At 49.6% G+C, this 24,150-nt stretch overlaps 1 protein-coding gene across 1 annotated transcript in view; it reads right to left on the minus strand.

Annotated features, from left to right (window-relative positions):
- Nucleotides 1-24,150, minus strand: part of LGR6 (leucine rich repeat containing G protein-coupled receptor 6) — a 119,463-nt gene that overhangs the window by 24,668 nt on the left and 70,645 nt on the right. Inside the window, exons 5-6 of the mRNA XM_035009597.1 lie at nt 18,353-18,568; nt 13,015-13,086 (exon numbers count right to left, since the gene is read on the minus strand). Of these exons, the coding sequence (XP_034865488.1) occupies nt 13,015-13,086; nt 18,353-18,568 (288 nt within the window). The remainder of the gene's footprint in view (nt 1-13,014; nt 13,087-18,352; nt 18,569-24,150) is intronic.

The raw sequence follows: 24,150 nt of genomic DNA on the forward strand, positions 1-24,150 counted from the left end.
CCAATAGCTAGCACCAAGGCCCCACTCACAGACTTGTGAATGAGGCTTCTCAGAGCCTCTAGCTGTCGTTGAACCTCGGCTGACTGCAGCCTCATGAGTGAGCCCAGGGGAAGGCTCCAGCAGCAAAGCTCCCCAGGCAAGCCAATCCACAAACGTATGAGAAACCATACATGACTGTTTCACACCGCTATCTTTTGGGCTGATCTGTTATGTAGCCATAGGTAACAAGAGACCCTGCTTTTCTTTTTCTCATAGAACATATTGATATCTGACATATATGTGTCTATTTTCTTCCCCCCGCTAGAATGAACATTTCTTGAAAATGGAAACTTTGTTTCATCATCTAAACACCAAAATACTGGCACAGAACAGTAGCTCAACAAATATTTGTAGAATGAATACATGAGAAGGTCTAGATAAATGGATTGATGAAAAGCATTAATGGGCTCTTAAGAGTATCTAGGATATTTGGCAGAACATCCTTAAGATTTTGAGGCGGATGTCAGAAAAGGCACTTAGAGAATCTTGAGAGGCACTGTGAGGTTTGCCCAGGGCCCCAGAGACCAGGGGACAAGTCCCACGTGATTTTGCTATCACCAAGCCTTCTACAGTTCACTAGACTCATGTCCAGGCAGCCAAATTGAGTAGTTTCAGCCTTCCTTGGCAGTTTCTGGACAGGAATTCTGCCAGGAATGGCCTACCAGACAGTGGGAAAAGACAAAAAGTAAAAGGCATGTGAGCTAGGGTGCCTGGGTGGCTCAGATGGTTAAGCGTCTGCCTTCGGCTCAGGTCATGATCCCAGGGTCCTGGGATCGAGTCCCACATCAGGCTCTCTGCTCCTTGGGAGCCTGCTTCTCCCTCTGCCTCTCTCTCTCTCTCTCTGTCTCTCATGAATAAATAAATAAAATCTTAAAAAAAAAAAAAAAAGGCATGTGAGCTAAAAGGAGAATAAAAACTGCAAATGTCAAAAGAAATACTGCAAACTACATACCAGTGGGGTGGCCTGAATTTTCCCATTTGGACATCTATACACATTCAATGACCTGGGTAATTGGCAAAGCCCTGCTTCATTTGGTGCTGTGTAGATGTACTCTCTGGCTCTAACTGTCCAGGGAACATGTCTTTGCAACTCTCTTTGCCCCTGATGGATTCAATTCAGTGCAATGGATGTTTGTTGCCTGCTCAAAATATGCAGAGCATTCTGCGGGGGAAAGTGGAAGGTAGAGAGATAGGTGAGAAATAGTCCAGTAGGGACAAATGCACAAGACAATCAGACGAGTGGCCTCGGCACGATGTGGCAGGTGCTGGACCTTCAGAGATCACACGGAGTAGGGAAGACCAGGAGGTGTTCATGGAGATGTGGCATTTGAACCGGATCTTGACAGCAGGGCAGGAGTTCAATAGGTAGAGCGAAGGAAAGGACAGGTGCATCAAGCAGAGAGAGAAATGGTTTATAGGAAGCATGTGCCGTGGAGTTTGGAGAACACGTGGCATAGTTTGGTTGAGCAAAGGGCAGTATTTAGAGGTGAGGCTGGAGGGGTGTCTCCCTGGACTGCTGTATATTCTCCTAACTGGAGTCCCTGCCTCCAAGTCATCCACAGGACACCCTTGGTTGAGCACTGATGATGTGCGGGGCACTAAGTGCTATGCCTGAATGATCTCTCTTTTTTTTTATTCTTATGTTAATCCCCATACATTACATCATTAGTTTTAGATGTAGTGTTCCATGATTCATTGTTTGTGCATAACACCCAGTGCTCCATGCAGAATGTGCCCTCCTCAATACCCACCACCAGGCTAACCCATCCTCCCACCCCCCTCCCCTCTAGAACCCTCAGTTTGTTTCTCAGAGTCCATCATCTCTCATGGTTCGTCTACCCCTCCGATTTCCCCCGCTTCATTCTTCCCCTCCTGCTACCTTCTTCTTCTTCTTCTTTTTTTTTTCTTAACATATATTGCATTATTTGTTTCAGAGGTACAGATCTGAGATTCAACAGTCTTGCACAATTCACAGCACTTACCAGAGCACATACCCTCCCCAGTGTCTATCACCCAGTTACCCCATTCCTCCCACCCCACCCCCCACTCCAGCAACCCTCAGTTTGTTTCCTGAGATTAAGAATTCCTCATATCAGTGAGGTCATATGATACATGTCTTTCTCTGTTTGACTTATTTCGCTCAGCATAATACCCTCCAGTTCCATCCACGTCGTTGCAAATGGCAAGATCTCATTCCTTTTGATGGCTGCATAATATTCCATTGTATATATATACCACATCTTCTTTATCCTGCCTGAATGATCTCTTAATCCTCACCACAGCCTAAGAGGTATATACCACTATTATACCCATTTTATAGTTGAGGAAAGTAAGACACAGAGATGTTAAATAAGTTGCCCAATCACACCTAGTTATTAAACTGCTGTGCCAGAGACCACTATCTATCCACCAAAATCCATCCTCTCCCTTCTCTACAGCCGTGCAGCCCAATACCATAGCCACCAGCCACGTGTAGCTGTTTAAACGTAAATTAATTATAAGTTAGTAAAATTCAAAGCTCAGCTCTCAGTTTCACTAGGGACATTTCAGTGCTCAAAATATCATGAGGCAAATGGCTACCATATTGGATGCACAGATTTAGAACATTTCCACCATCACAGAAAGTTCTGTTGGACAGCGCCATCCAAGAGCAATGGGAGGAACAGCCAGGGCAGAAGGGATTTTTACTTCTTAAAGTTTTTTTGAAGTTTATTTTATTTAAATTCAGTTAATTAACATATAGCGTATTATTAGTTTCAGAGGTAGACTTGAGTGATTCATCAGTGGTATATAACATCCAGTGCTCATCACATCACGTGCCCTCCTTAATGCCCGTCACCCAGTTACCCCATCCCCCGACTCCTAGTGCAGGATTTTTAAATAGCCAGCCTGTCTCCTCCATGGTCTCTCTACCCTTCCACTAGCTGGATGCCAAAGACAGTGAGGTTGTGGGGATGGCAAGATCCTAAGAAGCCAGGTCCCTGAGTCACCACATGGAGGAGGGCCACTTGACAAGAAGAAACACCCACTTTGGGCTATTATAGGATCCAGAAATAAACTTCTATTGTGTTTGAGCCATTATACATGTTTTGGCCTATTTGTCACACGATTTAGCTTACCTTAACTAATTCAGCATCACAGCCAGGATTTGAACCCTGGCAGTGTGAGTCCAGAATCCACACTCTTAGCTGCTACACATCTGCCAGAAAGATCTTTTTAAAATGCCAGACTGCCTGTGTCGCTGTCCTGCTGAGAAATCTGAAAAGGCCTCCTCATTAGTTACAGCACAAAGTTCAAATTCCTGATGCCACATGTAATCTTCAGCTCCATCTACCATCTCGGCCCCACGTGTCTTCCCGGACTCGTGTGTTTCTTCGTGTCCCTCATGCTCACAGCCTGGGATGCCCTTCCCCCCAGCCTTAGCTGTCGAAATCCTAGCCCTCTTTGAAGTCCAGCTCAAATATACCTTCCTTCGCACACCCAACCCCATGCCTGCAGTCAGAATGAATCATTTGCTCTCTTGGTGCTTTTCTGATGTTTTCTCCAGAAACATGTTTAGCGTTAGAATGGTAATAATGGTGGCGGTGGTAATAATGATGATAATAATAATAGTAATTACTACGGAAGAGTCACGAGTCTGGGTGATTTCTATATAGATATTAATTCATTTCATTCCTGTGCCAACCCTTTGAGGTAGATACTACTATCACCTTCATTTTGCATGTGAGAAACTGAGGTACAGAGAGAGGCAATCTGAGCACAGAATGGAAGAGCTGGGACTGAAGCCCAGGCAGTTTGAGTCCAGAATGGGGTTATGTGTACGTAGTGTCTTCCCCATGAGACAGGGAGCTTGCTGCTATCAGGAAGCATGGGGGTTTCCTGTTGCATCTCCTGAAGCCCAGGCACAGGGCCACATATGCGAACAGTCATTGTCAAGGATGACCATCTGAGCTATTGTCAAGGCCTGGAGATGGAGGCTGCTTTGGCCTTTGTGGCTGGCTGCATTGGGGCAGCGTTTCAGCCCCTTGGGATTAGAAGCCATCATGCAGCCTCTTGGCGATCGCAGAAAGACCTCTGCCGGCACAAGTTCCTTTGGTCTGACTTCTCCATTGCAGGGTGGTGTAGGATGCCCTAAACTTCAGCTGGAAAACTCGTCCATGGCTTTATAGTCTATTATCTTTAATAGCCCAGAATCAGCCAGAAGCCCAGGAAGAGTTCATTGTTCTGTATGCTGCTCCCAGGAGCTGGGAGCAGCCAGGGAAGGGCTGAGGTTAAAGAAAAACCATTCCCAGCTCCAGCCAGAATTCAGTTGAGAGGCTGCAGCTGTCCCCTTCATCTGCTCAGCCGCTTCCAGGCAAACCCAATTAAAACTGATGGCAGAACCACACAATTGGTAAAAGTAGCTGAACAGGTGACCCAAGCCCCAAGCTGTTCAAGGATCCACATCCCCAATTTTCTCCTTTCCTTCTGGCTGTGCAGAAATGGCCAACTCCTGAGATCTCTGGGGAGCCTCACCATGGATATAGAGCACAGAGATGGCAGGATTGAACAATCATCTTTTCTAGCCCCTTCTTTTTATTGATAAGGAAATGGAGGCTCAGAGAGAAGAGGTCAATCACTGCAATTCCCACAGCCTGGATCTGAAGTTAGGTCTGTTGGCTCTTGGTTTAACATCTTTTCTATAGTCCAGCCAGAGTTGCATCCTAGCTAGGCTCCAAGTAGCAGGGCTGAGAAAAACGCTTTAGGGAGAGTGGGAAGGAGGATAAATGGAGAGGGAGGACCAGGCTTCTTCCCAGGGGAAGAAACTCCTGTGGCAATCTCCTTGGGTGCTAACAAGCATGTCAAAGCCAATTGGTGACAAGGCTAGATGCCTATTTGTGTGTTATGCGTTTTAGAGTAGAAAGAGCTTTGTCCTCTGTGTACCAACAGGATCACCTTGAACCAGTCACTTAACTTTGCTCAGTCTGTTCCTCACCTATACATTAGGGATGCCCATTACATAAGGCTGCTCTGTTCACCTGGTCCAGAGCCTGCACAAAGTAGATGTTCAAATAATGCCAATTCAGGATGCCCGGGTGGCTCAGTCAGTTAAGCGTCTGCCTTCGGCTCAGGTCATGATCCCAGGGTCCTGGGATCGAGTCCTGCATCGGGCTCTCTGCTCAGTGGGGAGTCTGCTTCTCCTTCTGCCTGCCACTCCCCCTTCTTGTGCTCTCTATCTCTGAGAAGTAAATAAAAGAAAAAGGAAAAAAAAAACCCAAATAATGCCAATTCTTTTCCCTTCTTCCTTTTACTAGACATGAGATACCAGAACAGATATTTCTATTCATCGGGCACCACAACAGCAGACACACATGTTGGTCTATCTACACTGCACAACAATAAAGAAGGATTAATATAATTAATTGGGCTTCCACTTACACTTTTATTCTCAAGGCTAACATTTGTGTTTATTATCAGATCACAGATAAGGGCATATGGAGGAATGTGGGTGAGCCTAGCTCCCCAGTGCGAAACACAAAACACAGACGTCCTGATTGTAAACTCTGAGCCGTTTTTATCTCCCAAAGGCCTGTAACAAAGGCGGGCAACAAATACATAACTTAATTGCTCTTCCCGTATTGCAGACTGAGTCTTTATCTTGATCTGACTGCACATGCTCGGGGCAGATGACCTGGCGAGCCAGGAACCAACAAAGACTTTATGACTAACAGCATTGTTTTACCTTCTAAACAACCTACATAAAAGGCCACCCATTAATAAGTGCAGCAATTAGTAAAATTGTCCTCAGTTTCTATTGAGAGACACAGACACGCCTTCCTCCTAACCTCCCTCCACCCACGCTTGCTTCCCTGCCAGAAAGAAAACTGAGAAAATACCCGAAGCGATAGCAGCCCCAGTTGTAATGAAAGTTGCCGACCTCTGACACTGCCATTACTTGCTGCCCTGTCCTCATGAAGCACCTGGGCTCAGAGAAGCCCAATCTGCTCCCACACGGGATCCTCTCTGAGATTCCAGGGGGATGGGGATCCAGTTTATGCCTGGACGAGGCAAAATGGCAGGGCTCACGGACTAGGCTGGGCGCCCAGGGTGCCACAGTGGGGCTACTCTGAAGATTAAGTAACATCCTGAGCTAGAGCACCACCTTTCCTTCCACCCTTGGCCCGTGTCCTGTCAGCTGGAAGATCATAAGTTATGCATAAGTGTCTTCCAAAGACGATCATCATACTCCACCTAAGACTTCTCCCACATTCTTTGAAGGTGCAGACAAGGTAATGTGGACATTTCATATTCTCACCACCCTCCCCAGAAAAGCCCTAGCCACCCTTAGGAATGGTACAACAGGACCCCGTCCTCTAGATGTGGCAGACCCTGAGGCAGCACCTCCCTCACCTGGATGTCATGGGTCCATTAATGCAGGGGACCTGAAGGCTTTGAGACAGCCCTGGTCCAAGCAGGATGCAGCCTGAGGATTTGTCCTAGTGACTTTAACTCACTGGTCTAATGTCAGGGTCCTGGGCTTCAAGCACAGGGCTTACGGGCAGGGGACCTTGCCCCAAGGCAAGGATAAGGGACCATCTCAGTGGGTTCAGCCCATGTTCGGGGCTTCAGTTTCTCCATCTGTTTCTCTAGGAGGGGTCTGGGCTGGAGACTCCGCACCGCACTAAGTACGGATGACCAGAGCTGGGATGAACCTTAGAGACTCAAGAGTCTACTGTCCTCATAGGACAGGTGAAGAACCTGAAGCTCAGAGAGGAACAGCGACTTGCCAGGGGCCATAAACCCATTCATGTGTTTAATAAGTATTTACTGAGTACCTTCCTTGTGCCAGGCACCATGTCAGGTGCTACAGAAACTCATGGAGTGAGGGGCTTGGGTGGCTCAGTCAGTTAAGCGTCTGCCTTTGGCTCAGGTCATGATCCCAGGGCCTGGGATTGAGCCCTGCATTGGACTCTCTGCTTGGCGGGAAGCCTGCTTCTCCCTCTCCCTCTGCCTGCCACTCCCCCCTGTTGTGCTCTCTCTCTCTGTGTCAAATAAATAAATAAATAAATAAACTCATGGAGAGGTGGGAGACAGACAACCAACAACCTAAATAAATAAACAGATAGATAGAGTCGATATCAGATTGGTGAGCGCCATAGAGAAAAATAGGAAAAGGAGATGGAGAGTAATAGGAAGTGTTGCAAAATAGTGATCAGGGAGGACCTCACTAAAAAGGTGACATGTGGGCAAAGACCTGAAGGATGTGGATAATGAAACAGAAGAACATTCCAGGCAAAGGGAAGAGTCAATGCAAAGGTCCTGAGGCAGGAACATATCCGTCTGGTATATCCAAGGAAGCCATTGTGCCTGGAGTAGACTGGAGGAAGAGGTGACAGGGTGTCACATCACCTGGGACCTTGTGGAACTTGTAGGCTTCTTTCCAGAACTTTGTGGAACTTTGGCTTCTTTCCAGAGTATGATGGGGAGCCACTGGAGGGTTTTGAATAGAAGAGTAACATGATCTGATTGTATTTTAAAAGAATCTCTCTGGCTGTTGTGTTGAAAATAGACTGTAGAAGGACCAGGATGAAGGCAGAGTGGCCGAGTGAGAGAAGGATGCTGGCTTGGGATGGCACAGTAGCCATTGAGGGGTGAGTCATCAGATTCTGGGGAGCCAGGGAGGTGAGGTCAGAATGCTGGCAACAGTGCAGGAATAGTAAGTTAAAAAGAAGTCAGGACTCCTGATCTAGAACCCTTTAGTCTCTGTGATAGCAGGGGCTGCAATTTTCTTGTTCATAAATGTTTTCCTAGTGCTCATAGTGATGGCCTGGCATATACTAGCAGCTCAATAAATGTTTATGGAATGAGAAAATCCAAAGAAACAGAAAAGAAAGTGGTAATTATTGTTTTTTTTTTAAGATTTTATTTATTTATTTGAGAGAGAGAGAATGAGAGACAGCACGAGAGGGAAGAGGGTCAGAGGGAGAAGCAGACCCCCCACTGAGCAGGGAGCCCGATGTAGGACTCGATCCTGGGACTCCAGGATCACGACCTGAGCCGAAGGCAGTCGCTTAACCAACTGAGCCACCCAGGAGCCCTATTGTTTCTTTTTTTAAAAAGATTTATTTATTTATTTGAGAGAAAGAGAGCAGGGGGAGGGGCAGAGGGAGAGAATCCCAAGCAGACTCCCCATTGAGTGCAGAGCCCAATGTGAGGCTCCATCTCATGACCCTGAGATCATGACCTGAGCTGAAATCAAGAGTCATGGACACTTAACTGACTGAGCCTCCCAGGTGCCCCTGATAATTATTGATTCTTACCAGCTCCTCCTTCCCACAGATATTAAGGGCCAGACCTGAACTTCATTTCCTCTCCATGGTGTCTACTAGAGACCCTGTTGCTAAGTGGTTCCCACGGGGTGCCGCTAGTGCCCAGCTCCCCACCCCACTCCCTTAACCTCCTGTGTCCCCCCCACCCCGCCCCGTCCACTGCACACCAGCTGACCAGGGTGCCTATGGGAGCAGCAGAAGTTGAGAGTAGAAGCTTTGGCCCCATTGCCGGTGATGAGAATGGTGACCTTGGCCACCCCAAGCCCCAGGGCGGTGGGAAAGGGAATGTTGTACCGGGAAGAACTACTAATAACATGTCATGGTATTAGAACACAAGACAAACTCACTGGGCAGCTCGATTTTCTGCCTTGAGAAGTCATTAGTGGTTCTGAGGGGAAAGCCAGAAAAAAAGTTTTATATGGAACAATAAATTCCTCTATAAGCCACAAAACCCCACAAATTTGCAGCTAATAAACCCACAAATGTAAGATGATTAAGAACTGGCGAGGAAAGAGGTCCTCAGTTCTTACAGGGTTAGCCTGGAGAAGCAGTGTGGTCTGACGGGCTGAAGCTGGGCCAAAGGCAGAAAAACTCGGGTTCAAGTCCTGGCTCTTAATGAACTGGATGACCTTGAGTGAGTCAACCACTCTCTGCCTCAGTTTCCTCACCTGTATCACAAGGATGCACAATCCCTGCCTTGTTCTCCTCAACAAGTGGTTGTCGGGCAGGGTGGGGGTGGGGATAAGTGAGCTCTGAGGTGCAACAGCCTTTACAAAACTATTTTTTTTATTCTCTTAACTGCAAGGAATTATCAGTGGGATGATTAGCACTCGCCTTAAGATTAGAAAGAAAATTGAGAAGATCCATCTGAACCTCTGCCCCACCCATGCACCTGCCCAGGAGGGCCCCGGCCGCAGAGGCAGCTACAGTGAGTGGGTTGAACTGTAGCTCCCTCAAAAATATGTCCATGTTCTAACCCCTGGAACCTGTGACTATGACCTTATTTGGAAAAAGGGCCTTTGATGATGTAATTAAGTTAAGGATCTTGAGGTACGATCATCCTGGACTAATAGGATGGCATAAATCCAATGACAAGTGTCCTTATAAGAGGAGACAAGGAGAAGACCATGTGAGGACAGAGGCAGAGTCTGGAGGGACAGATGCATCTATAAGCCAAGGAATGCCAAGGGTCGCCAGCAGCCACCAAAGGTGAGACGGAGGCCTGGAACAGATTCTGCCTCAAACCTCTAGAAGGAACCAACCCTGCCAGCACCCTGATTTTGGACTTCCGGCCTCTCCCAGAACTGTGGGAGAATACATTTCTGGGGTTTTTTTTAAGCCACAAAATTTGTGGTGATTTGTTATGGCAGCCACAGGAAAGTATATAGTAGCCATGCCCTGACTCCCTGGGAACTCCTATCCACCTTAGAGAGGGGATGAGTCACCCCATGGACTGCTGCAAAAGGACCTCTGGGCAACACCGTCCCTGCCACCTTAAGACACAATATGAAAAGAAGGAGGAGGAGGAAGGAGGAAGAAGAGGAGGAGAAAGAGGGAAAGGAAAGGGAAGGGAAGGGAAGGGAAGGGAAGGGAAGGGAAGGGAAGGGAAGGGAAGGGAAGGAAAGGGAAAGGGGTGGGACCCAGATGGCCTGGCCTCCAGAGCAGAAGGCATAAGCGAGCCCGTGGTGCCACGGGTGTGTTTGTACCAGGTATCTGTGTGCTGCGCGGGGGTGCGAGCTGGGAGTGCCCACTGTGCGGGGCAGAGCGTGGAGGGCCTGAGACACACAGGCACGTGGCGTGTGCCCTGGGCGTATGCATCGCCTGTGGCGTGTGGTATGGGATGGCTGTGTGAACGCACATGCACTGGCCCGTACGGGCCCCTCCTCCCCAGGTGGAAGGGCTGGGTGCTGCTCTCCCTCAGAGAAGCCTGCAGACAGAGCCAAACCACAGCTTGGGCTAGGCGGGTTTGATGTCCCCCTGCTGCGGAGATGAGAGAGGTCTAAGTGGCAGAGATTTAGGGGCCCGAGGGAGAAATACCCTTCCAGTGAAGACGCTCACATGAAAAGCTCCGAAGTAATAACCGAGGCTGCAAAGTGTGCCAATTATGCAACAATTAAAAGGTTGACTATCTTTCTTTCTCCTTTTATTCTCCCAGCCACTCCTCCCCCTTTCCACATCTGGCTGCCCCTGCAGGCTCCCCCAGCAAATGCTGGAGGGGGGCGGGGGAGGGATAGAGGATAAAGAACACACTTTTCCCCTTTTTAATTGGAGATCAAAAGTTAGAAGGAGAGCTTATCCCTCAAGGGCAGGGAGGGAAGGGGTGTTGTTGAGATTGAGGCCCTCAGAGGAGGGGATGGGGACAAGAAAGGAGTGCAGGGCAGGTTCCTAACACGGATTCCCAGGCTCTGTATGAACCCTACACACATCATCTCATTTACTCCACATGTCAACCCCGTAAGATCCGTGTGATTAGTGGTATTATATTGCAGATTAGAAAACTAAGACTCATGAAGGCAAATGCCTTGACCAAGGTCACACAGCTGGTAGAACTGGCATCACCCCAGGCTATCTGATGCTAACGGCCATAGACTTTGCTATAAGGCTTTCTCCTGTCTCTCAGCCTTGCCCTTCCCATCTGGACAGTGGGTGCAGGTCCTGGACTTTGTGTGATAACCAAGCACTCTCATAGATGAAAGGTACAGTGGGCACTTAGCGGCAGGATTGCTCTGTAATTAAGCCAGCACCAGCTGAGCCAAATGCCCTGCGCAGCAATCCAGTGGCTAATTGAGAAAGAATTAGGCAGTGTGCCCCAGAAGTGAAGAAATAGCTGCTAGGTGGCTTTTTAGAGGTGCCAACCCACACCCAATATACATGCCCCCTCCCCACTGGATTTCCCAGCATAACTAACAGCGCTCACACTCCAGGGCAGATAACACTGGGCTCCTTCCCACTCTGCTGATGCCCAGCAACTACAAACACCATCCCCCCGCCAACTCTTATATCTCCTGAGGGAGGGTGGCGTTGGGGACATGGACCTTAAGAGAACAATAGCCATCCCTTACATCTGAGATCCTCCAAACACCTAGCACATAGTAGATTTGCACAATTCACATTCAACTCAGATGACTAAGGAGAGCAGGGCACTAAGCTAGGAGCTTTCATGGACATTTTCTCAGTTAACACATCCCAGACCTGCTCTGTCCCTAACTGAGGGAGTAACTCTGGAAGCACCATGCCGCTTCCCTGGCCCTCAGTTTGCTAGTATGTTGATGGGGCAGGCTAAGTGCCCAGCTTTAAATGGCCAGCTGTCTGTGAAGGCAGGGGAAGAGAAACACAGAGCCCAGGTCACGCACAGTGGTGGGGAGAGGTTCCAACTTTCCTGACTCCAGGCTGGGGCACATTCTCCCACAGCCCACTCCTGGGCACTCAGTCAGCGGCAGGGTGAGGACGCGGGGAGAGCTAGACCCAGCTCTGCCATTTCTCCTGCTTCAGGCCAAGCCCAAGAGAGCCACTGGGCTCCTGGGTCTCCTGCCCACAGAAAAGAAGAATGGAGCATTGGTCTCGGCCTCCCCGTTCCCTTCCCCTCCATAACCACAAACGCAGACAGCCCAGGCCTCCTGGGCTAGACGTGCCAAATGGTTTTCCCCAAACCATTGCCTCCTCGGGTCACAGCTTGTCTCCCAGCCTTTTCTCCTGGGCTGCTCTGGATTCTTGAAAATCCCTCACCTTGGGAGCTCGGGTGTGTGTCTGGGTGTTGGGTGGAGAGGGGGGAGGTGGAGGTGGGGAGGCAAAAGGCACCGCGACCATGCTCCTGACACCGTGAGCCCTGCCCCAAACTTAGTGGCTCACTCTCGGAGACCGGGGGTGGGGTGGGGGGTCCCTCTCTCCCTGGTGCTGGTGGCCTGCACCAGGTGACTGTGGCAGCCAGCTCCCTTGTGGGTACTGCGGGACCCCAGCTGGCATGGCCAGCATACTGAGAGAGCCCAGCCAGTTGTTTGCTCAAATGGGGCCCACTCAGCCCACTCTGTGGGGGTTGGCAGGACTCCAGAGGAAATGATGGGAGGGTTTGGGTGCATTCTGACCTTAAATGAATTCCAGGATGATGATGTGTGAATAATATGGCTTTCTGAGAGTCAACAACTTGGGTGCTTTTTATAGTTAGGTCAGAGTGCTGAATGGGCCATCTCCCCATTAAGCATTAGGCTAGTTAGATCCACTGGCAAACTGTACCGGCATGACTCCATGGCATTCCCCTCCCTTCTGTCAGCAGCCACCCTTAAACAGATGTCAAAGCTGCCATCAAGTCAGCCCCACCCCCACCCCCAAGCCTTCTAGTCCCCAGGCTCAATATCCTCATTCTTCTGGCTCTCCTATCTAAAATGTTCATTATTTTGGTGGTCTCTGCTGGCAGGGATCCTGGATTCCCCCTCTCTGGGCCACCCTGAACTCCCAGAGGCACATTCTACCCACCTGAAGGAGCAAGGAATGCATTCATAGTGACATTCTAGAGAGAATGCCACAGAGGGCCACGTGGGTGAGCAGGCCTGGAGCCAGGGCCCAGCATCCCAGTCCCGCCAGCTTCTCCCTCCACCAGCCTCCCCTCCTGCCTCCAGGCGTCTAGGCTTTCCTCACCAGGACAAGGCCCCACCACAACCCCATCACTCACAGTGTCTCCAGATTGTGCAGCCCCTCGAAGCTGTGGGTCCCCAGATGCTGGATGCGGTTGTTATGAAGATGCCTGTGTGGGAAGGAAAGGCACGTCAGAATGGGTGCCCACAGCATCGGGCCCAGGGCTGGGGGGTGGGGGGCGGTGCGTAGAAAGCAGACGGTGGCTTAAGTCGGAAGGTGGAGGCAGAAGCATAAACAGACTGACCCCAGTGGTCCAGCCCTTTGTCTCCAGGGACAAAATGATTGGCCAAGACTGACTTCTGAAGTTATAATCTCCAAGGCTAGATCAACCATGGGCTATATGGTTTCAACTTCCTATTGAAGAAAAATGTGAGAGGAGTGCCCAAGGCCAAGGCTAAGGTAGGCCCCCACTAAGCTCTTGGAGAGAGGCCTGATGTCAGGGGGGCTCCAGTCTGAGGCTTCTTCTATAGTCCTGCTCCCCAGGACCCAGCCCGCCTGACTCAGTGGCCAGACGCGCTTATGGGAGCCAAAAGCAAACCGCTGTAGACAACATATAATTAAAGGCTAAGCTTTCTGTTATAGCTGGAGAGAGCTGTAGACAGGCTCAGAGATGGGAGACGGGTGAGACCAGAGGAGTCAGGGAAGGCTTTACAGAGGTGGTGATCCAGAGCAGGTCCTTGAAGGGTAGGTGATCTGGACAAGCAGAGGGAAGGGCATTCCAGGTAGAAGTAATGGGGATAAAGGGGGGGAGGGGGGAATGAGTACGTGCGTCTGTGCTGGATGGTGAAGGGCCTGGCCAGAGTGCATGTAGGTTGGGGAGAGGTAGGAGATCGGTTTGGAAGAGATTTCCAAGGTAAATAGCTAACTGAAAATAAGTGACAGAATGTTTTTCTCCCAATTCCTAATGAAATAAGCAAAAATAGCAAAAAACAAGACCCCTGCCTCCAGCCCAAATATTACAAGTAGCAACAAAGCAAGGACAGAGACATAACCCAATGTAAATAAACTGCACAAACTAGTGACCGAAGAAAAACTCTGGAACTCCTAACCAGTCTCACTTTCTCCAGGAATTGAACTGGCAAGAAAATGAAATCCTGAGAATTTCCCCTAAAACTCCAAATCTAAAGAGAAGCAACTCTGTGGATAAGGTTTATTTCCCCTCCCCATGTCTGGCTTCCAGAGGAAACAGGTGAAACTGGGGAGTAAAATAAAGGCTCCAGGCTACTCACTGACTTGAGGAAATGACTTGAAGCCCAAGGGAATTCTTGGGGGGAGGGAGTGAACTCACACATTTAACACACTCTGAATCTGCAGACAGAGCAGAGCCCAGGCTGCCTGACAAAGACTGGGCTCCCCCTCAGAGCACACTCCACCTACCTTCTTCACCCCACTACCAGGGCACAGAAAAGCAGATGGAACCTCATTTACCCACAATACTAGCCCACAAACTACAGCTTGGAGGGGAGAACCCATGGGGCCCCAAGATGACACAGCTAGAACAAGTAGACAGCTTTCTATGCATAAGCCAGAACAAAGAAATCACATGACAATTATGGATGCACCAGGGAGACCGAGGACAGGGAGAAGAGAAGGTGCAAAGGCAGGTAAAGTTCCAAGCCAAGAAAAAAAAATACAACAAATGGATGAGGGACAGAAGGAAATTTACCACAATGGCCTCCTGCTACAAAATGAACTCAAAACACAGTATTTCCAAGACGAAATTTTAAAAACAAAAGAGAAAATGACATCATAGGCAGCAAAAACAAACTGAGAACCAAAACTACATTATTAAAAAAATTAGTCAATAGGCACGCCTGGGCGGCTCAGTTGGTTGGACGACTGCCTTCAGCTCAGGTCATGATCCTGGAGTCCTGGGATCGAGTCCCGCGTCGGGCTCCCTGCTCGGCAGGCAGTCTGCTTCTCCCTCTGACCCTCCCCCATCTCATGCTCTCTCTCTCTATCTCATTCTCTCTCAAAAAAAAAAAAAAAAAAAATTAGTCAATAAACTCGAGCCAAGGAACAGGGTCAACGCTGTTGAAAATTGAACTGGTGTTGGAGAAAAAGCTTGAGATAATCATGGTGAATGTGGCTGAATGAGACAAAAAGGTTAGAACAGAAATGCACAGATGGAGAAGACACAAAGGTGATTCAACACAAGGATAACTGACATGTCTGAGGGAGAAAATCCAAACATGAGATGGAAGATGTATTCAAACACAGAATACAGAAGAAAATTCTCCCAAGTGAAGAAAGCATAGAATCTGCAGCTCACAGGTATACATTGGCCCAGGAAAATCGGATGTAGAATATTCTACACTGTGACATATTCTAGTTAAGCTAGTAAAGTTCAAGAATTAAGAAGCCTCTTCAGAGGGCGCCTGGGTGGCTCAGTTGGTTAAGCCTCTGCCTTCGGCTCAGGTGATGATGATTCCATGGTCCCTGCTCAGCGGAGAGCCTGCTTCTCTCTCTCCTGCTCCCCTGCTTGTGCTCTCTGTCAAATAAATAAATAAAATCTTTAAATAATAATAATAATAATAAGCCTCTTTAGGCAGAAAAAGGAAATCTCTTCCAAGGGGAAGAAATCATGCAGACCTCCAAGATGCTGTTCAAATACCAAGGCGACAGGAAGACCCCATCCAGCACAGATGGATAGGGATGGGGGTCTTGAGAGTCATGGGTCCTGTATATCTTCCCCATCCTTGTCCACCTGCGCCACCAGGTTCCGCTGAGAGACAGGCCCCTCCCATAGGCAGCTTCCGATCCCACAGGGAAAATGCAGCCTTCTGGGAATAAACTATCTCCCCTTAACAAGGGCTTTTGATTTTTCTTATTGCCTCCATGCCTGTCTCCCGACTGTCACCAAACTCTTATCATTTCTTCCTGCCTCCTGTTGGACTCCCGTTTCCATTTTCCAGCCCCTTCCGCCTCCCCAGCATCTCTGGTCTACACCCTCTCAGCTTCCTAAATATGCAGCTCCAGGGTTCCAATAGCCTCCTCCAAACCACTCACTCAGCCAGGGCATCCTGGGCACCTGTAGCAGCCAGGCTTGGGGCAGGGTGTTGGGGTTTAAGAGTCCGATGAAGAGACAAGATTTGTAAGAGTGACACTAGGGCTGCCCAATTAAGTGCTGCCTGGGGGGGTCCCATCAGGGCCAGAGCAGTGATGCGAAGGACTTCCCAGCAGCCTGATGAAAGTACTGGCTTGGGTTTGAATTGCAGAGAAGCCCCTTCTCCTCCATCCCATTTGTCTACTCACACCGCCAGCCAGACTCCTGTGCACCAGTTGGGTTTAACCAAACTTTCCTACTTCCTATGATACCCAGTCTTCCTTATCTGCCTCCTGGGTCTTTCTATACCTCATCCCATAGTCCCCGGACAGCTTCCCCCAGCCCCCTCTCCCCTCCCAGGTCCTGGTGAATTGGAGGCAGGACAAAGGGGTCATGTTTCTGGCCCTGCCCCAGGAAAAGGGACCAGTTGCCCTTGAGCTTTGCTCCTGCACCAGTAGGTTTTCTTCCCTTGGCCCTCCTTTTGCCCAGTGGGGTCCCCCCCACCCCGATCTGTAGCACACCTAGCATTCCAATTCCCTGGTTCCCAACCAGACTTTGGAGTCATTCTTGATTCCCCTTCCTGCTGCTCTTTCCTAGATCAGACTTATCCTTCCTTCAAAATATCCCTCACAGTCATGTCTTCCCTTCCATTCCTTCTGCCACCTCCTAAACTAGACTTTGGTTGATAGACGAGAGCCTCCTAAATGCCCCCGTTCCCATCCATCCTCCAAATTAGCCTTCCTGAAATACCCCCCTGCTCATCTTTACTCCTAAACCTCAAGCTTCCCTTCCCCACTGACAGACAAAAGCCAAACTCCCTGCTCTAACACCGTGAGCACCCCCCCCCCCCCCCCCCCACCTTTCCAGCCTCGTTCTGCAAGAGGATCCTCTGCTCCCACCAGCCTGGCCTATTCGCTGTCACCACACAGCCGGGCTTTCCCCTCGGTGTCTTTATGACACTGCTTGGAACACTGTCATTGTCTTCACCTGTCTGGTTCTTCATCATCTTCCCAGGCCCAGGACCCACCCCACCTTCCCCATGAAACCTTCCCCATCACCCCCTACACTTGCTCAGCCACCCCAGATTTCCGACACTGTGTGGATCTGTATCTATCATCAGCTATCTTGATATAAGTTACATTACATCATTAGCTGTCTTTTCCCATATTTATTCCACTCTTTCAACTAGACTGTCAGCCCCTGGAGGGCAGCAGCTGTTCAGATACTTCTCTGACTCTTCAGTGCCCCACATAGGGTTTCTGGAAACAGCTGTTGCTGCTCATTTGTCTGGGACTCCTCATGTGGCCCTCATTTTCCCAGTTTTGTCTCTTGTGGAGATCTGACCCCATTCCCTCAGGGTGTCATAGGGCTGTCACCAAAACGAGAATCAGTCACCTTGCTCTGTTCACCCTCTATAAATACCCCCCACTGACTCCCAGAAGGAGGGATGGAATGGCCATCCTGATAGAAGGACGTGATCCATAAGGATGCTCCTCTTGGTTTTCCAGTCTCCCAGGACAGAGAATTAGACAAATTGGTGCCTGAGTTTTCGGCTTTCAGATGGACCTATACATCATCCATTCTCTGGTTTGGAAAATTGGGCCAGATTTCCAGGAGCAGGGGAGGCAAGGTTGCCATTTAGCAAAGTCACTAACACATATGTTCCCGCAGCAATTAGCGTGTAACCCAAAGCAATTACACATGACCTCCAAGCCCTTAGTAATTACCCTATGAACTTACCAATCACTCGTAGCAATTAGTTGGGAGCTAATTTGCACTCTGAAGTTCCCACCAGGGAGGCAGAGGTAACCCCGGTCCCCAATTCCTGCCAGGGATACTATCTCCCAGGTAATTACCCTCACGGGGCTTTGCTGTCTAATTACAAGTGATGGCTTTTCTCTGCTTGTCCAAGTCTGGGAAATGAGATGAACTTATCCTATCCCTGTGCCAAAGCATAAGACTGCATCATCCGATTGTTGAATGTGGTAGAAATCGCTTAAGAGACTGTTGACTTATATTCCAATCAGCTTGGTATAGTTACTATATTTGCATGGCAAGAAACTAGTGGCTTAATTCCCGTTTTCTGATTATGGTGTGCTGGCTTCTCGAAGCACTTTTACAGCCCTACTGTCATTTGGCCTCATGATAATCCCCATGGGGCCAACAGGGGATGATCATCCTCATTTTAAAAAGGAGAAACTGAGGCCAGATGGTTCAGTTCCATGTAGAGAAGAGCAAAGCTATCCAGGCTTCCAACCCAACTCTGGAGTAAATATGCAGGCCCAGCAGGACCCAGCCAGGAGTGGGGGGCAGGCAGGGCAGCACTCACAGCACCACAAGGCTGGTGAGGTTCTGGAAGGCGTAGTCAGGGATGTGGCTGATGCGGTTGAGGGCCAGGGTCATGGCCTGCAGGGCAGGGAGGTTGTTGAGGGCCCTGACAGGGATCTCGGTGAGTGCATTGTCGTCCAGCCACAGGTGGCGGAGGGAAGACAGACCCTCAAAGCTCCTTTCCGGGACCAGGGAGATGAGGTTGGCATCTAGGCGCCTGGTGGAAGAGAGGATGGAAAGGATCAATCCAGGGCAAGATGCAGACCAAGGTTTGGAAATGAGTTGAGCTGGGCCAGCCCGGACCCCAGTGGGGCCTCGAGATACCCTAGGACTGAAGCTGCGACTTGGCTGCCACTTAGCCTATACCCCACCTCTTCAAGTTCCGATATTTTGCCTCCATTCCAACCCATAATTCTTGCCATATGTTCCTATTTATGGCACCAACTCTTCCTCTCAGACCCAATGTTGAACCCATAGTCACTCTGTGAATAACCAATCTTTCCCTCACACCCCCAGGCTTCTAAATCTATGCCATAGCTCCCCTGTTTTGGGTGTGATACTATTCTTCCCAACCCTGTCTAGTTCAAGGCCATATAGTAGGGATGTTCCCACCATTTATAGAGGGAAATCTCCTCCCTTTGGACCTATCCAAAGAAAGGGTCTCCCCAAAGATTCAAGCCAATTCCCTGTCATCCAACCCTAGCACCACTTGCTCCTTGTCTCTTCAAGGACCCAGTAGTTTGATGAAGCTCCTGCCAAAGTCCTGGGGCTTCTTGCTCAGTTGATTGCCCCTCTATGCTACAGTTGGAAGTCCTTGATAGGCTACTTTTCAGAACAGGTAAACAGATGGTGGTGATCCTGTCTGCGCGACAACCAGAGATTCTTAGGTGACATGAGAACTTCTGGTGCAAATTCTAGAAGATCTAGAAGTTCAGCCCAGCAAAACAAGGAGACTGCCCATCTTAGCTTTTTACAGATATATCCCAGCCATGATATCCGTTATCAATACACTATTGTCTTCTGCCTCCTGCTCTGGGACTTGGGCTGAAATCAGATCACCCTAGGTAGCTAGTCCCACAGGGACCAGACAAGCTGGCCTGTGACTATGGACCTACTGCTGAACTTTTCTATCTTGAGGCATGGTTCTCCCACATGTATATGGTACCTCAGTCATTGACACCCAGCCTTTGTCCACAAAGGCCCTCAGACTCCATAGCCCTGAACCTAAAGAACAATTGATGTGACTGGGGGTGCGGGCTGGGCACAGGAAGGTCCATCTGGGCTTCTATCTCTTCCCTAAGCCATTTCACCAGTGCCCTTCTTGCCAAATGTCTTAAGGGCCACTGGAGAAACTCCCTGGCTCACCATCAAGGGGAGTGAACAGGTCAATGCTGGAACCTTAGATGGGAAAGCAAAATGACCTGGATCATCCTCGAAAGCTGCGATTAGGAAAGACCTCCCATTCACATCAAACCTGACCTGATGGGACCAAACACCCTTCGGTGAGTGCCCTCTACTGGCAAGGCCTGTCACTCCAGATATGGCCCACCAATGTTGGTCACCATACTCTTGATGGTCTGGCTGGCTGGAACTTTGTGAAAATACAGACTCCCAAGTCCCTCCCCAGGATAGTGTAATTCAGAAGGTCCAGAGGGAGCCTGGGAATCTTTTTTTTTTAAGTAGGCTCCACACCCAACATGCAGCCCAAGATGGGGCTTGAACTCACAACCCTGAGATCAAGACCTGAGCCGAGATCAAGAGTCAGATGCTTCACCAACTGAGCCACCCAGACGCCCCTGGGAACCTGTTTCTAAAGAACACCCTAGATGTTTCTGTGCACAGACAGATTTGGGAAATACTGGATAAACATCAGCTATGAAGACAATGTCCCTGCCCTCCCTGACGTAGCTTACAATCTGGTGGGAAGGCCAGGCACATTCACGGGGCAATGGTGGCAGGGGAAGCACAGGTGCATCCGGAAAGGCCTCCAGGAGAAAGTAATGTTTACATAGAGACCTGGTGGCTGAGGAGGAACTATTCGGGGGAGTAAATGGGGAAAAGAACCCCAAGCAGAGGGAAGGCAGGTGGGAAGGTGAGGGTGCAGCACGGTAGGGAGCTGAAAGTGCTCAGGTAGGGCTGCAGCGGCGGGGGGTGGGGGGAGCATGAGAAGAGAGTGTAAGGTGAGCTAGCCAGGCAGGTGGAGCCAGAGCTCACAGCACCTTGTAAGTAATGCTATGTTAAGGGAAACAGGGAGCCACTGAAGGGTTTTAAGCAAAGGAAGAACCTAGCCAGATTTCTGTTTGAAAAGATTCCTCTGCAGACCTTGTTGGTATAGGAGAAGGGCCAGACTGGAGGCAGGAAGATCATCAAAGATGATCTGGACCTCCTTGTCCAGAAAGGGACAGCCACAGCCACAGAAGCTTGAGAAGTGAATTTGGCCACTCTGGTGTCCAGTCCCCAAAGTGTCCATTCCTAGTGGTAGTTTCTGTTGCTCCTGACCTGGGATAGTACCAGGCTGGCCTGGCAGGCTCCGTGGCACAATAAAATCATCCAGCAATTCCGGGAGTCTTCTTAGCATCCCATAAGAATGCCACTGCCCCACTTCCTTCCGCCCAGTGAGGGCAACGTCTTGGCCCCAGCCTTCTCAGAGACCACAGACAGACAGCTGAGCCCTGAGAGTCGACTTAGAACCACCCAGGCAAAGTGTCCTTTGAGATGGCCTTAAGCAAAGATAGGATTCAGACAAGGAGAGGTGGAAAGTGGGGTATCATGACTGAAGGCTGAGAGGCAGGAGAACAGAGTGCCAGTGTGGATGGGGGAAGTGGGCACAGATTTCAGACATCCTTAGGAAGTCAAATCGATAAGGCCCAACAACCCACTGGATGTATGGGACCAGGAGAGCTGGGGCTTGCCTGGGGTCTGGCTCTTTGCAACTGCCTACCTAAAGGGGGGATTAACAGACCCAGGAGGCCCCTGCTCTATGGACAGAGGGAAGGTGTTATGGGGCAGATAGGAAGTGGGACTGGGGCAGAGCAAGAGGGAAACAATCTTTTCCTCTGTGGCTGGGGGAGCATTTGGAAGCTGCCTCTCATGTATATGCATATGTGTGAGCATGCATGTGACCCACGCATGCGCATGTGTATGCTTTCACATGTAACCTGTGGCCCCAATTAGACCACTGCCTGCGCTTTGTGCAACCCAGAGGCAGGAGGGCCTGAGAAGGGCCACTTCTCCCAGAGGCCAGGCCAAGCACAACCCTGGCTCAGGATGATACTTTTCCAGGTAAGGGCTGGACTGGATGAGATGCCAGGCCCCTTTCTGCTGTGTTAGAGGGAACGGCTCTCCCTCGAAGCCTTGCAGATCTCCTGGAGCAGTGTGGTGGGGCGTGCCTGGGGCTGCAGGAGGAAGGTGCCTATAGCCCTATTCCTGAGACTTGGGGACAGACACATGCCAGAGGGGGGAACCAGGCAAGCTGGCAAATGAAGAAGGTGGGATAAGCACATGGAAGAAATCAGTCAGATCTGAATTTGTGTTTGGGGTGAGCAGAAGGTCCAAGTATTTCACTCAGGCCAGGCAGACTTGGGTGGGGATGTGAACCCAGCAGAGTATTGTTGCATTTAACAAATAAAAATACATGTTGCCCATTGGAATTTGAATTTTGGGTAAATAACAAATAATTGTTAGTATAAATATGTCCCATGCAATATTTGAGATGGTACCCAGTTAAATTTGAATGTCAGATATACAAAGAACAACTTTTTAAAAATAAGTAGGCCCCATACAATATTCCTATTTTATGTGGCAACTCTAACCCCGGGGGCTCCTGTGAGCATGGAGGAAGTGTGGGTTTAGCCATCAAACAGATCTAGTCACAAACCCCTCTCTTAACATTTTGGGTTGGTTTCCTCACTGTATAGTGTGACTAACCCCCCACCCCTGAGACTGTTTTGAGGTTAAAGGCAGACAAAAGGCCCCAGCATTACCTTCCCTTCTAACAAGGAGGCTGTCCACGGGGGCCCTGGGGACCCAAGGGAGAAACTGGGCATCTGGCAATTATGGGCTCTCCTGGTAGGGTTGGCTGTGAGGACAAAACACCCCCTTCAAAGTGGGCTCCCGAGGGGGCCCAGAGAGGAGCAGGGAGGCAGCAGGGGAGAAAATGGAGCAGTACTGGCTTCTATATTCCCCCTTCCCCTCTTGTGGGACATCCACCCCTCCCTCAGGGACCTCTGAACCTTGGGGAGCCCCAAGAAGTCCCCTGTACTCTCTCCCTGCCCCACCCCAAGCAGGATAGAGTGCTCTCTGAAGAAGCTGCCTGACCCTCCTGAGTCAGGTTCAGACTGTCCTGGGGCCCCTCTGGGGCAGGTGGGCCTGGGCTCCCATGCCATCTGGGTGGGGGGGCCAAAGGAGTTTCCAAGCAGCCTGAATTCACCATTTGAGACTAATGGACCTATCTGAGCTGCTCCCCATCCGCAGGTGGGAGAGCCAATCCAGACGGACTTGGGTTTGGCAGGAAGAAAAGAGCAATTATACCAATTAAGCTCTGGAATAAAATCAACCACCCCCAACAGCTCTTCTCTTTCTCCCACGTGGGCCTGGGCTCCTTGAATGATTTCTGACTATAATTCTTACCTGCGGTAATAGGGCAGATTAGCAGGGACCTCACAAGCCAGTTTGGGCTTGCTTGGGCTCTGGGGAAATAGCTTAACCTCTAGAGGGCCAAACTACTCCTCACATTCCCCCAGCCCAGGACTGAGACTGAGGGGGGGGAGGGGTGCGGGGCAGGGAAAGCTTGAGTGATGGCTGGGGCGCCTTCCCTCCAAGTCCCAAGGGGCAGGTGGTCTGAAAGTCGCCTGGCCATAGGACATTCCAGAGAGCTAGTGACATGGGGACCTGGTCCCAATGGACTAAAATGAGATCAAGACATAACCAGGAGCAAGTAGCAGCAGAAGAGATTTAGGTTAGACAGCAAGAAGTTGTTGACTGACAGTGACCCAGAAGAACAACAGTGTAAACTCAGAATCACATTATATCAGCTTGAAGGAGACTGGCAGCCCACTCATTTTATATAAGGACACTGAAGCTCAGAGAGATAAAGAGAAATGCCCAAAAGGAGTGGCATGCCTGGGACTCAAACTCAGGGCTCCTTTCCATTTCTTTCTACCAGCCTGGCTTCCCTAAAAGGACTGGATGACAGAAAGACAGACACCTCTCTGAGCTGTAGGAAGCATATATATATATTTGAAAACCGAAGTCCCTTACAGCCCACAGAGCATTCGACTGACCTAATGGACCCTTTCTGGAATTTCTTCCTTTTTTTTCTTTTTTATTAAGATTTTATTTATTTGACAGAGAGAAACACAGCAAGAGAGGGAACACAAGCAGGGGGAGTGGGAGCGGGAGAAGCAGGCTTCCCGTGGAGCAGGGAGCAGGCGCCCCAAGGAATTTCTTTCTTTAATCCATCTTATTTCCTACCAGATCTTAGTCAAATACAAGACTAAGACAGAGTCAGGGCTCCTAGTGGACCACCAGCTGACCCATGGATGTCATCAGGTATTCATTGAAAAGGGATCATTCAGGGGTGCCTGGGTGGCTCAGTCATCAAGCATCTGCCTTGGGCTCAGGTCATGATCCCAGGGTCCTGGGATTGAGCCCTGTATCGGGCTCCCTGCTCCACGAGAAGCCTGCTTCTCCCTCTCCCATTCCCCCTGCTTATATTCCCTCTCTTGCTGTGTCTCTGTCAAATAAATAAAACCTTTTTAAAAAATTAAAAATAAATAAAAATAAAAGGGATCATTCATG

This window comes from Mirounga leonina, unplaced genomic scaffold (genome assembly GCF_011800145.1).
Source record: "Mirounga leonina isolate KUSES-001 unplaced genomic scaffold, KU_Mleo_1.0 Mir_154, whole genome shotgun sequence".
Lineage (NCBI taxonomy): Eukaryota > Metazoa > Chordata > Mammalia > Carnivora > Phocidae > Mirounga > Mirounga leonina.